Genomic DNA, 13,636 nt, shown 5'->3' with positions numbered 1-13,636 from the left:
AATTATATACACAGAATCACACTGTTGAAATGGAATGAGGTAATAATAGTTTTTTTGCTGTTTCACACTTGTTAAACAACTATAAAAAATGCAATACAGCTGATAAGTATGCTAGTAAAAAATAAGATGTTACAATTACCACATATTAACTTAGTCATTTGACAAGTATATTGAAATGCAGTGGCTAAGGGGAAAAAAAAAAAAAAAAAAGCTGACTTAAATCAAACATCAGCACAGCTACCACAGAACAGATGAAGAAACACCCAGATCATTTCCTGGGAATGCACTAAATGATGCGTGCACACACCTGATGAGGGCAACCTGGTGAGCAACCCATAAGCAAAACACAGAACTCCTTTTCAAGCTGTACAGGAGACGGGTTTGTAACACAGGAGGTGATTGTGTGTCATTCCAAAGAATCAAGAGCTTGTCCACCAAAGCAGGGATGTTAGTCAATTGTCATTGCATTTGAGTGTGGGTATATAGCACCATAATTATCTTATATTTCTTCCTCTTCCGCTAATCAGAATTTTATAAGTGAATCCTTTGCATTTTAGGACTTTTTTTTTTTAGATATTATGAAGAAAAATGAACTGTTTTGGTTAAAAAATATATAGGCTCAAGTGTTTTAGGAAGTGAATCTACTCACACAACAGTGAAGAAAATTTGTCAGAGAAGGAAGTGCAGTTTCTGTTTCTGATATGAATTTTTCCTCAGAGGCAAATTATTGGAAAACAACAGTATTTTCTAGAATTAGAACTTGTCTTTTTGGCATTAGACCCACAGGAGAGTTGTGAAATATGGATAGGAGTTGGCAGCTGGGCTTTTGTCAATGGCCAGCCAGGGTGAGAGTCACAGGCGTCCCTCACCGCCTTGTGTAGCCTGGCCTAAAAGAAGTGGGCAAGAGCTATAGACAGGACTTTTTTTCTCCACACGTTTCCCAGAAATGCACATAGACAATTTCTCTCTGATCTCCTATGGTCTAACCAGTCTGAAGATGGCAGTAACAGGAAGAAGCAGATGCTCACCATCAACAAGTCCTGAGGCCTAAGTCAAGCCTTAACACAGAATCACTGCATGGCTTAGGTTGGAGGGGAACTTAAAGATCATCTAGTCCCACCCGCCCATGGGCAGGGTTGCTACACACAAGATCAGGCTGTCCAGGGCCCCATTCACCCTGGCCTTGAAAATCTCCAGGAATGGTGGGGCATCCACAGCTCCTCTGGGCAGCCTGTGCCAGCGCCTCACCACCCTCTGAATAAAAAAATTTCCTCCTAACATCCAATGTAAATCTACCCTCTTTTACTTTAATGCCATTTCCCCTTGTCCTAGCGCTAACTAAGCCTTGTCTTATCTAAGACAGTAAAGTCCTGACCAAAAAAGATCACTGACAAGAGGCAAGAGCTGAAAAATGAAACTGAGCCGGCATATCCCAGGAGCTCACAGACTTGATAAAGCTGATGCAGTACTCAGATGTCTTGAAATAACAGCTGGACTAACTGAAAAACACAATGAGAACATCCCTGAGAACGTCTCTGGCAGACATTAAGGATTCAGTCACAATGCTCATTTTGACAGTTCAGGTTCCTTATTTTGAGCTTTTCAGTGTCTTTTTGGTTAGAATATCAGGCCAGAACTTCTCTTTTTATTGCATATTTTCCTGATATGTGCAGAAGAGGAAGGCAGGCATGGGTACTGTGAGAATACAATATCACCTCTAGCTGTTCCCAAGAGGACAGCTCATTGTAGACATCTGGGCATGTTAGTGGACTCATGGAGGGGCTGTTCACTCACGTATCTGCTGTATGTCCTAATTTGGAGGAAAATGTGCTCTTTTTTTCCTTGGTTTACTCAAAGTCAAATTTTTTGTTTGTGGGAGTGTCCTGAAAGCAGGAAAGGATACAAGCAAGGTGATCAAGTACATATGATCAAGTACATACAGAAAAGCGGGGAAAAATCCAACAAGAAGTAACTCTGCTGCTTCCACCTCAAAAAGAAAGAAAATAAATAATATCTGTCTGAATTTTGGAGTCTTCAAAAGTTTTACACACAATCCTTTTACTGTTGATTGCACTGCTGTAGAGCTGCTGTTTTCTTCAACTTATGCATAGCTGCTATCTTCGCTAGTTGTGCATTGTTAGATGGCCAGGTCGTGGGTATCCATTCTTGTGCTGTGCACTATCACACTCTTACCTTGATTTGCTAATACCTTTAAGCACCTTGGTGTGTACAGCCTTCCCAAAACACATACCCATGGTGTTCAGATATCAAACTCCACAAATTCCCTCCCCTTCCCTGTCCATACTTTCAGGCACTGAAGAAGGTGGGGCATGGATAATCCACTTGCTCCTCAACAGGTGCTTCTTAAAGTTTGCAGAGGTACTTCATGAGTCACTGCCAACTGTTGCCTCTAACACTGACGTGACACTCATAGCTGACTTGTATGCAGCTGGGAGCATGATGGGATCATACTGGAGTGCTCGTGAGGTAAGAAATTCAGGCTGTAATCCATTAGAAGCTGAAGATGGTTGGGAATGGGTTTGAGATTGGGACTCTTGTGCCTCAGAGAGGTCTTGGGAGATGATAGTCCAAATTAATGTATGTATTTACTTAGGTTAGGCAACCAGGCAGTCCTGTGGAGGCATTTTTGTTAGTGAAGAGAAATTGAGATGCATTGGGTGATCCATGTAGAGGCTGGGAAGCAGTCTGAGATGCCAGGAGTTTGCTGGGGACCCAGGCTGAGTCTGTGATTTGATGAAAGCACTATGCATGTTGGGGTCTTTCTCAGCATGGCTTTTGCCAGCTACGGGCACTCACTGTGCCCACACAGCTGTGCTAACAGCCACTTGCTAGTGGTTTACATAAGAAAGTCGCAGATTAACAACAGCGATAAATCATGGACACAGAAATGGTCCTAGTTTGACATTTATTCATGGCTGACACCTGAGAAAATTTTGATCTGGCTTCATCTAGAATCTCTGTGATTTTATTTTTATTATTTTTATTTTGGTGTAACTTTTCCAGGCAGGGAAACACCTAAAACTCCCTCCTGAACTCCAGGGAATCTTACGCTCTGTCCTCTTCTCAGGTCTGAAATGAACTTAGTATCTGACTATGAGCAAGTCATTATTTTTTGCTCCTCTTCCTTAGCTGTAAAATGTACATTAAAAGAGCATGTCTTCCTAACAGGTACGTGTATAAGCGTAAGTGTGCACTGAAATGATGAAGTGCATAGAGACCTTCAGTATGGGACCCTCATGGCTTAACAAATAAACTGAATGAGAGTCTAACTAAACTAGCCACAGAAACATTAAGGATCCTATAGGCTCAGTCTTTCAGAAGGGAGGGGAACTAATGAAAAGAATCTGGCAATGGTCTTTGTATGGAAACTCTGTGTTTAAAGGACAGAATGCTCCCCTACTTGTCCTCTTTGCTCTTTCCCCTGTCCTTAACCACTGAAACAGCCTCATGGGAAGGGATAAAACTAGCCTTTTCTTGGTGATGAAGGGAAGGAGAATTATTCTTCCAATTTTGCTGTATGACTTTGAAAATTGCAACATGTACTTAAGTGAGGGCATGCTTTTTGAAGCATAAATGTTTTAATAATTCTGCAAGTAATTGTTTTGTCATTGTCCTGCAGTGTGAGGAATGCCCATGCAGCTCCCTCTCTGTAAAAATCATAAGGATGAGAAATCTGAGAAAGGCAGATCTGTGTGAGTATCGCAGTCTTTCCTTGCACTTCCCAGTAGTTCAGTTCTGAAAGCAGTGAGTATAACTGAGCACTGTAACTTGTGTCTGTGTATGAAGTGTCACCATGGTTCCAGATACTGCAGTATATTTGGACTAATCTTAGAATACAGTCTGTTATAAACAATACCCTTCAGTTTACAGAAGTGTTGCTATTAATGGAAATATCAAAGGTCTGCTGGGGTACAGTGTGAAGTATCTTAACAGCTGAAAAGCTTCAAAACCAGTTTTGCTGAACAAATACAGCTGTTAATTATCAGTTACATTTTGTGATGTGCTGCACCTCTGATTCTAGATGAAAATGCCAGCACTGATGATGAGTGGCTGCTAGAGGCTGTGGGGTAACATGGGAGCTTTACTACCATCTCTCTGTCTTTGGCAGACAGCAAAAATATGTTCAGGTGCTTCCACGTTTCTGTATTTGATTAAAAAAAAAAAAAAGAGGAACATTATATAGCTTGTTGTCAGACTGCTCTTTCTGTGAAATGTTTACTGAAATGCATTTGAAATACCAGACTTTCAAGGCAAAAACAGGATGACTGAAATGTTTCTAGGGGCTTGGTGGAATGGGTGAGAGTGGAATTGAAGAGAGAAAATCTCAGTGGTTACTCAGGTAGGAGAAAACAAGCTGCAGGACAGCTCAAATATCTGTCTTGGGGAGAAGGAACAGGCCAGGAATGCAATAGGAGGGAAGTCGCTATGCATCTTTACGTATTAAGTAAACCGAAGTGAACTTAGCAAGAGTATTTGCCTCCATGGAGACCATACGGCTTTCAGAAAAGTATTGGATCGACCCTAAAGATTTTCCTTAATTTTTTGAAAAGGCTAGTATGTGTTGTCAAAAGGTCAGTAAGTGAGAAATTATTCACTATTAAGAAAAAAGCTGAAATAAAGTAATTTTTTAAAACATAATAATAGATTTATATTATAGTTCAATAAAACTGATAGCAGGACCTCTAAATAAAATTATAAATAATTTCAGGTTTAGGATTAGTCTTTGCTCAGGGATTATTTTGGATAATACTTTTTGTGGAAATGCATTTGTCATTTAATTCATGAATTTACTCATATATTTGTAAAGCATTTTAAACACTTAGCTTAATATATATTTTAGGAAAAGTAGAATCCAACAGTTATATTTCCCACACAAAGTTACTTGTTTTAATCACTATTTTTTGTATAATTTAAAGTTATTAAGACAGAAAGAGTTGCTGACAGAGTTGAAAGATGGCATGGAAATAATTCAAGCTGCAAGAAGCCACTAGTGTATTGACGGAGTCAGAGTCTGATTGGATCAGGCTGTATTTTTTGGGAGACCACATGTCAAAGATGAGTATACTTTGCTTCTCTTTGTCTGTGGCACTCTGCAGCTAAAGGAGAGACAGTGTCCTCCTTTGCACAGAGGGCTGTGCTACCCACAGCCCACAGCATTCACACCTCCTTAGATCTTGCATATATTGTATAACACAGGACTTGTTTTTTACATTACAGGATATCTGTGGCAATCTGCTATGATCATGATCTCCTGAACTTTTCCCTCTGTGTCAGATAAAAGGTTGTATTTGTAGGTGGTGAGAGCATAATAACAAAAATTAGGCTACTAATGCGTGTTGAAATCGGATACGAGTAAGGCTTACTCATGCATCAGAATAATTTGCTCCTACGTTATGTTAAGTAGTACACAGCATTCCCAAGACGCTGTTGCAATTTCTGCAGGTTTGAGTTTGGTTAAAGATTTTCTATCAAAAGCTGTAAGAATGGTGCTACCAGACCAGTCATCTGGCTTGAGAATCTGTTCTCAGAAGAGGACGGTAGATTCTCTTGGACAGGACCAACACCAAGACATTCTTTTCCCTGCCTCACTTACCCAAGAGATCTGCGGCTCGTGAGGTCTGTAGCTCAGAGATCTGGGTCTTGGAGGCCACCAGGGGGTTTCACTTTGGTACCTTACAGCTCACTTTGCAGTGCACGGGAGCCCAGATTCCTCAGAGTCACAGGAAAACACCAAGAGCACTTTCAGGGTGTCATCAACTTTAGGGCGGTCTGTGTGTTTATACTGCTGATTAAATAGGTTTAGACTTTTTTTCTTCTTTGCCTTACGTGGCAGAAATACCTGCTAGACAAAAGCTGATCTTTACTGGCTGACCTGAAAAGGCCTTTTCTATGCATTATGATTTAGGGTTCTCTCTCACACAAAGACAACTGCCTCATATATTTATTCCAGATCTGGCTTTTAAACTGTGAAAACTTTGTGGCTGTCATGAGCCTTCATAAACAAATCCACCACACCTCCAGAATCTGGCTCCATTGCCTGGATGGTGCTCTTTCTCTGCAGCTGTACAGGGTGGTATGTGAAGATCTGGCTTTTTAAGTGCCCAAAGTCTTAACATCACTCATCAGGCTGGCTTGAGGAACAGGCAAAATAGGGAGCTGTGACACATTTCTAGGGCAGGTACATGAACATGGCTGCTTTCTACCAGCAGAGAAGAGCTGGCCCTGCTGTTGCTGCTGCTGGGAGGGAAGTTAGCTGTGTCAGCAGGAACCACGGAGTGCAGAAGTAACAAGGTGAAAGGGGCCTGTGCTCTTCCCATTCCTGTATTCCCACTGAAGTACGTAAGGCACAAGAACAGCTGCACTGGATCACACCAAAGGTGTCTCCTGCCCAAGTAACAGAGAGGCCAAGGACAGGTACTATGACCTCAGTGCCTCATCCTTGTAGTGGCAAGATCAGTTTCACTACTGACCTTGCTCTTCCATCCAGTGGCTTCCCATGATCTTCTCTTGCTCTTCCTGTCAGTTGGCATGATGGAGATTGGCTTTCAAAAAGCTCCTACCATGTGTAGGAAGAAATCGGTTGTTGCAGAAGTTTTGTTTGCCAAGGGCTGGGCCACCATCCAAGATCTTCATAGGAGGGCTCAGTCTTCATCCCCAAGTCCCCCCACCCATTTCTTCACAGACCCCTCTGAAGCTATCTTTATGCAGGACACTGCATTTCTACCATGTGAGAGTTTCCTTCTGGAGAGACTTAACTACTGCATTTCAACCCACATGCTGATTGTAACAAGAATTAGACCCATACTGTGTAAATTCCCCAGTGTAGATTTCATTTTCAGTGTGGCTGTTTGATACACAGAGGTGCAAGAACGCAAAGTGAACACCCTGGCTGTCAGCACAAAGCATTGACTGCTGAGCTGCTGCCACATGTGAGGCCTTTACATTGTGCCTGCAGTCAAATGCTGGCTATAGCCTTCCTGCAGGCAATGAATTTTGGACATTTGCTCTGAGCACCGATGCTGCTCTTAAAGTTGCTGTGGCTGTTGCGCCTGTGTCCACATCTACTTCAGCTTCCCCTCTCATCCCAGAGCCTGTTGTGCAAACAGCTTGCAGGTTACTTGTCCCACCTTGCTCGCTGTGTGCTGTCCTGCCTGGCTTGTGGGAGCACAGCTAGAATTTGCTGCCCCTGTACTTACAATGGGCACCAGCTGCTTCACACAGCTGGCAGATCTGGTTTACCACTGCCTTTTCTGTAGAGTTCACTGCTCTTTGAGGAGGGAAAATATGCATCTTCTACACTGCAAATTCTCTCCCACAGAAGAGAAGCCTGTTTGTTTCAGGGGCTGCAAGTGAAATGTCAAGTTATCTTTGCTATGGGCATGTATTTCACAAAAAATATTCCAATTAGGAGCAAGAAAATGTCTTTAACATTAGCTTGCCTTGCTTTATATTTAGTAAATCTGAAGGTTCCAGAAAGTGTATAGTGGAATGGGCTAGAGCTTACAATTTTTAATTTTTTAAATGTGAAAACCTAATTCTTAATTAGCATTTCATTAGATAAAGCCTTATATTTGTCTTTATATCTCATTCATAAAATCATTAAGTTTGGAAAAGACCACTAAAACCATCTAGTCCAACCATCAACCCATCCCCATCATGCTCATTAACCATGTCCCTCTGTGCCACATTTATCCATTTCTTGACCACCTTCAGGGATGGTGATTCTGCTGCTTTCTTGTGCAATTATGGTCCTAAAAATAGGTCTTGTTGCTGTGTAATTCCATAACAAACTCCCAATACTGGTCATTGATTTTAAAATTTGGAAGGCAGTATCAATATGTTTTTTTTTCCCTGTATGACTAAGTCCTGGGCAATACCACCATAAGAAATTCCCTTTTGCTGCTGTGTTTTCTAAAGGAAACCCGTAGGAAGGGAATGATAGAAGACATGTTCAGCAAGCTGTATATGCTGCTGCTTCTCTTTTCCACTGCCCACAACATGGCTGTGAGAAGACAGCAGCAGCCATAGTGTGAAGTGGGCAGGCAGGGAGCATACGTGAGCCAACCAGCACTAATGCTTAGGTTGAGATAGCTTTCCTGTTAAAATGAATGTGGTCACCTAGAACAACATGGTCCTCGGAAGAACATTTTTGTCTTTGCAAGGCATCTAATATAAGTTCCTCATGCTGCTGGCTGCTCAGGCAGGCTGCATTTGCATTGGGAGAAATCCTCATGGTAGATGAAGGTAAATGCTTGGCAATAGGAATCTGAACAAAGACAGAGAAGTAGTTATGCAGATAACTACAGAGTTGCAACAAATCCTTTGAACAGTGATTTCTTAATTCGTTAAGAAACTGAAACAAACAAATATGAGAGCAATTGCTGATCACCAGGGACTCCTCCCTGTGACATCATACCTGAAGGTGGGACTTTCTTACTGTAATTGTAAGCTGTTTAGATCAGGATCAGAGTTTAACTGAATAACTACTAAGGCACCTGGCAAAATGGAGCTCTGGTTCTGACTGATGTTTATCATAGCAAACTAATAACCACAGTTAATAATATGAACAACAAATGAGTGGGTGATCTCAATACTGTCTGAATCAACTTTAGAGTTGCAGTTGTTCATAAGCCCTTTTCTTTCTGTTGAATTTTCTCTTAGTTTTCATTCACTCATGTTATCGAACTCTGCTCCCACCCTTCCTCAGTTCATTGCTACCATTTATATATGTGCAAAAATCCACTTTCCCTCAGATCACACATTTGGTATTTTCTTGTCTAAGAGACTATTTCTCAGTCTTTCCCTTTCCTGTTTCTCAAGCCCTTAGCAGACTGTTGGTGGAAATACCAAGGAGTGTATCATATACAGTATACTGCATTTTGCTTTGTATACAATTGTATAGTATTATGTAGAGTGTAAAGACTATGGAGATGAAAAACCTGTGCTGTGACTTCATAGCATCATAAGCTGCCACTAAAAGACACAATGCTATGTAGAACCAAGGAGCTCACTAAAATGTTATTTGTTTAGGAATCTTGATCAGGGCACCTCCTTGCAGGTGAGAAATACCTACTGTGAGGTATTAATGGATTGTACATAGGCACACACGCATATTACTATGGCTGTGCTGGCTTCTGTCTGCTTTCTGTGTGCAAGAACACAAAGCTGTTTTGGTGGTGAAAGGTATCGTACAGAATGTTCCCTCGTGACTTGCTGTGGGCTCATGGTGTAACCTTGGAGAAGGTGTTTTTATGCAGAGCTTTAGTTCCTTGTGAGAATGACGTGGAGCTACGACAGGGGAGGTTCAGGCTGGACATCAGGAAAAAGTTCTTCACCAAGAAGATGGTCAGGCACTGGAACAGCCTCCACAGGGCAGCAGTCATGGCACCAAGCTGCCAGAGTTCAAGAAGCGTTTAGACAAAGCTCTCAGTCTGATTTTTGGGTAGGCCTGAGTGGAGTCAGCTGTTGAATTCGATGATTCTTATGGGTCCCTTCCAGTTTGGGGTATTCTATGATTCTATGACTCGTCTCTAAAGGAAGGACTGCAGAAAGGGCATTAGGTGCCTCACAGGGGCATTAGGAGGATGAACTGGTTACTGCCTGAAGAACCGGTGAAAAAAAATAGACAACCTTTGATAATTGTGTCAGGCTGGTTCCTATCCCAAAGGCAAAAGCTGGGAGCAGCTACCATGCTCTTACAGTTTACCAGCACAGGTGGTATTGCGGCTGTTGTGCTTTACTGAACATGGATGAGCTTATAAAAGCCTTTTGTGATGGTGCTACTTGCACTTAGTAGGCTTCACTATCCTCATATTCAGAGGAGATCCAGTTAATGAGTGGTTGAAACATGTTTTTAATTTTTAAAATGTTTTTAAATGTCAAAAACTGTTTTAAAACAGTTTTGAAAAGGGCAGAGATAACGAAAATGAATGAGAGGAAAGCCTGGGTGGAGAAGAGAGGCTGGGATGAGTAGGTGACAATGGCAGCAATGCAGAACCACATGTGTTTTGAGAAGACGGAGGTCTGTGCTGAGATTCATGGCCCTTTGTTTCTTCTCTGCCTTGCAGAGCTAGTAGGCTGTGGCAGACTGCTCAGGACATGGCTTTGTATCTTCAGCTTGGAAAGTTCCAGCAAACCCGAATGAACGTTTGTGCAGAGCTGAAATGCCTTTCATGAAGTGCTGTGCTAAAAAGTAATACAGATAGCATAAGTCTATCATGCAGTTTCTTCAGTTTCTTTCAAACGTATGCAGGCAGCTTCAGTGGTTGTTAACAATTGCATATGTTCTCAGGTTTCTGAATAGGCATTCTATATTTACAAATATCCTTGGGCTGTCTGTATAATAGCTTCCTATGGCTTATGAAACTAAGCTGAGTACTTTTTTTCCCATGCTTACAGTCTTCCACATCTTATAAATTATTGTTCCTTGGCATTTTTGATCATTCTCGATAAGGATCATACTTTTACTTTATATCCTGCTTTACATTATATGCTATACAATGATGTATTGAATTTAAGACCAGAGTTTACATTGTCTGAGACTGCACACTGACCACAAATGGAATATCAGCAGATCTGTGTTAGCTGTTATGTGATACATTCAAAGATGTTCATAAAGAACATGAAGATTGATACAGATATTTACTATTTGCAGGACTTCAATATTTTTGAGGTAGTTCTCTGGTGAAGAGAATGTGGTACAACTCCTTGTCTTCGACATTTTAATGTGAAAAATATAGTTTTTGTTCATTAATTCCCAACAGTTTTTCTTACACACTCCTAAAGAATCTGCAGAATCTGTTCTAAATCTGTCCTATTTGTTCTGGTTTCATCAGAACAACATTATCTGCATACCATCCAGCTGTGCATTAAGCAGTATGGATGATTTTGTAAACGATTCCTTCCTTCCTGCACCCAGTGAGCAGAGAACGTTTGGTTTTATGCATGTGTGCTCTTTCAAAGGCATTCAGATGAGATAGAGTGTGGTGCTGAGGTGAGCCTTATGCTGAAAGAGAAACGTGATGAGGCTTGTGGTATGTGTTAGTCCTTGTTGAAGCTGACTCTCAAGACTCAGAGCAGTGCCAGGGAAAGCCTTGCCCACAGGCAACGTACACAGAGCTTGCGGACCTTTATCAGTGACGGTCTCCAGAAAGAAGCTTCAGGCAACATTTTTACTGAATTGTAGTCATTGATTACCTTGTAGATAGGAACCAATAACCCAAATGTGATTTGCTATTATGTAGAAGGCCAACGTAAAGAAGAGAGGCTAGATTTAACATGGCTGTGATAGTCTGCATAACTGAAAAGGTGTGTGTAAGTGTTTTCATGAGACTGTAGCTTCTCTCCTGGGTATTTTGTCTTGTTGTATTCTGTGCAGAGACAATAAGTAGTGCTGCAATAGTAGCCAGTGAAAGTTAAAAGAAAGCATCAATCTCAAATTTTAGCGCTGGTACTTGAATTATTTTCTGCTATCTTGCCGATTGCTAAACTGGCAATCTTTTGGAATATCTACCTGGCAAAGTATTCATCTTTGCCCATTCATCCAGTACCAATCTTTACTACCTTTCTTTCAAGAATTCCCTTCCAGTTCAAGAATGAAAGCTAGACAAAAGGAGTCTTGAGTGTAAATGTTCTTTTTAAGACATGTTATATATATTCTTAATGTTTTCATTCATTCTTTTTCACAGGAAAGTTGCTGTAGGCTCCTAGATTAGTTGAGAGTCCTAGAGGACTCCAGTCAGAAGTGTGAGCTCATTTGATTTCGCTGTGAACGTAGGTTTAGTTGTAGTCTTGCGATAAAGGACAGTCTGGAAGCTGTGTGTCTATATGAAGTTTATTTTGATGTGAAAGAAGCTGACAGTGACATTTTTGTAGAACACACATATAAAATGTGAAGTTATGACTGACAAAAGCAAAGCATGTGTTTGCAACACATACGAATTGTAGTATTTATGTCAGGATGAACCAGTGCTGTGATGTAAACTTTTAATCCAGACTGAATGAACAAATTATAATCTCTGTGTTACACCCTGTAGGTGCAAAATTTAGTTCATAAAATGGTGATTGAGACTTACAAGCTGAAGTTTCAGTCACAATAAGACCCGTTTATATTGTGGTGTAAAACACACCCTTGCTTCCAGTGAGTTGTTCCAGTGTGTTAGAGTTTTTCTCACCAAGTTAACTCATCAGCATTGATGTCTCTACGTTCATACTAGCTGCCATGAGCCATCATATGAGGGAATGAGTTTATTTATTGCACCCTACTTTTTTATTTAATTATGATGATATGCCTTATTACTTCCATGATGTTTCTTCAGGCACAACTCTTCCATCTCCATCATAAAAAATCAAAGAACATCTACATCTATTTATTTTTATTTGTGCATATAGAATCTACAGTCAACTCCTGTGGATTTTCAGTGCTACTTCCTCTAAAAATATCTTGGGATATTTTTAACCTTGCTTATCATATTTGCAAATAGTTTATGCTTCTGCTTTACACCAAACACAGACAAGGCAAAACACCTCATGCCAAGTCTAAAAATGAGTCTACCTATGGAAATGTTCGGCTTCTAGTTTCACTTTGCCAAAAGAGAGCATATGTAAGGGTGAGCTGTGCCTCTGTTAGCATGAACAAATTTTGCAAGATCAGGTACTTGCATCCAAAATACCATTTAGGAAATGTGATTTATTTCTGTTGCTCCAGAGGAGTTGCGATGGAATGGAGAAGTTTCAGCACAGCTGTTTGTGTTCCCACTCTCTCTGCATTGTATGGTGTTGCTTTTTTCTGTTTTCTTTTGACAATTATGTTGAGCTCGTACACAGATACTCTAGGTATTGATCTAGGTCATGGTACGTGGATGCTGTGTGTATTTGGAAGGAAAAGGTGGCCACTTTTCCAAGGAGCTTACAGCCTTCCTCTATACATGTAAAAGAAGGAGATTTGCAGTCGCTTTGGAGATAATGGGGCCTGTCAGCACCTAGATGCCAGATTAGAATATGTGTCTTGGGCTGGTGTACAGTAAAAGGATTTCTCTGCTGCTCCCTCCTGTGACAGTCAGGGCTGGGAGGGAGACCAGTTAGTTGGTTTCCATGTAAGATAATTGATGTGCCATGATTATTCTGTTTATTGCCTTCCAGCATAAACACAGATATCACATGGCAGCAAGTCCAGATTCCATTTGATGCGTTTGTAGCTTCACCTGGAATGGTCCTCTTCTCCTGAAGCAGGACAAATTTACCTTATCTGTCACTGATACCTATCTGAGAAGGGGTACCCTCTGAAATGAGTTAAATTATAAAAATCTCTCTCACTCGAGATAACTCTTTCAGAGCTGGAGCAGTTTTCCTAACATTTGTCTTTATTTCCATCCTGCCATACAGAGACCCTGATCATTATCTTCTTTATAATAATCATTTGGACATGTCAACTCCAACTGTTACCATATTCTTTGTCAGTCTTTGTTGTTGAATTAGCAAACTCAGTTCTTTCAGTTCTTTCTCATATCCTAGGCTGTCTGAACCAATCCTCTTCAATCTGGACATATTTAAATGCAATAGCTGGTGACAGTTAAAGTCTTTTTTGGTGGAAGGAGGAAGAAAGTGGGAGAGAGCT

General features: G+C 40.9%; 1 protein-coding gene across 1 annotated transcript in view; it reads left to right on the top strand.

Moving 5' to 3' along the window:
* The window catches only part of LOC110401676 (cytosolic phospholipase A2 epsilon-like), a 31,210-nt gene continuing 20,031 nt past the window's right edge, over positions 2,458-13,636 (top strand). Inside the window, exons 1-2 of the mRNA XM_021403036.1 lie at positions 2,458-2,487; positions 3,641-3,713. Of these exons, the coding sequence (XP_021258711.1) occupies positions 2,458-2,487; positions 3,641-3,713 (103 nt within the window). The remainder of the gene's footprint in view (positions 2,488-3,640; positions 3,714-13,636) is intronic.

The sequence above is a fragment of the Numida meleagris genome, chromosome 6 (assembly GCF_002078875.1).
Source record: "Numida meleagris isolate 19003 breed g44 Domestic line chromosome 6, NumMel1.0, whole genome shotgun sequence".
Classification (NCBI taxonomy): Eukaryota; Metazoa; Chordata; class Aves; order Galliformes; family Numididae; genus Numida; species Numida meleagris.
Note: the sequence above shows the minus strand (reverse complement) of the source record. Positions and strands in the feature narration are given on the sequence as shown.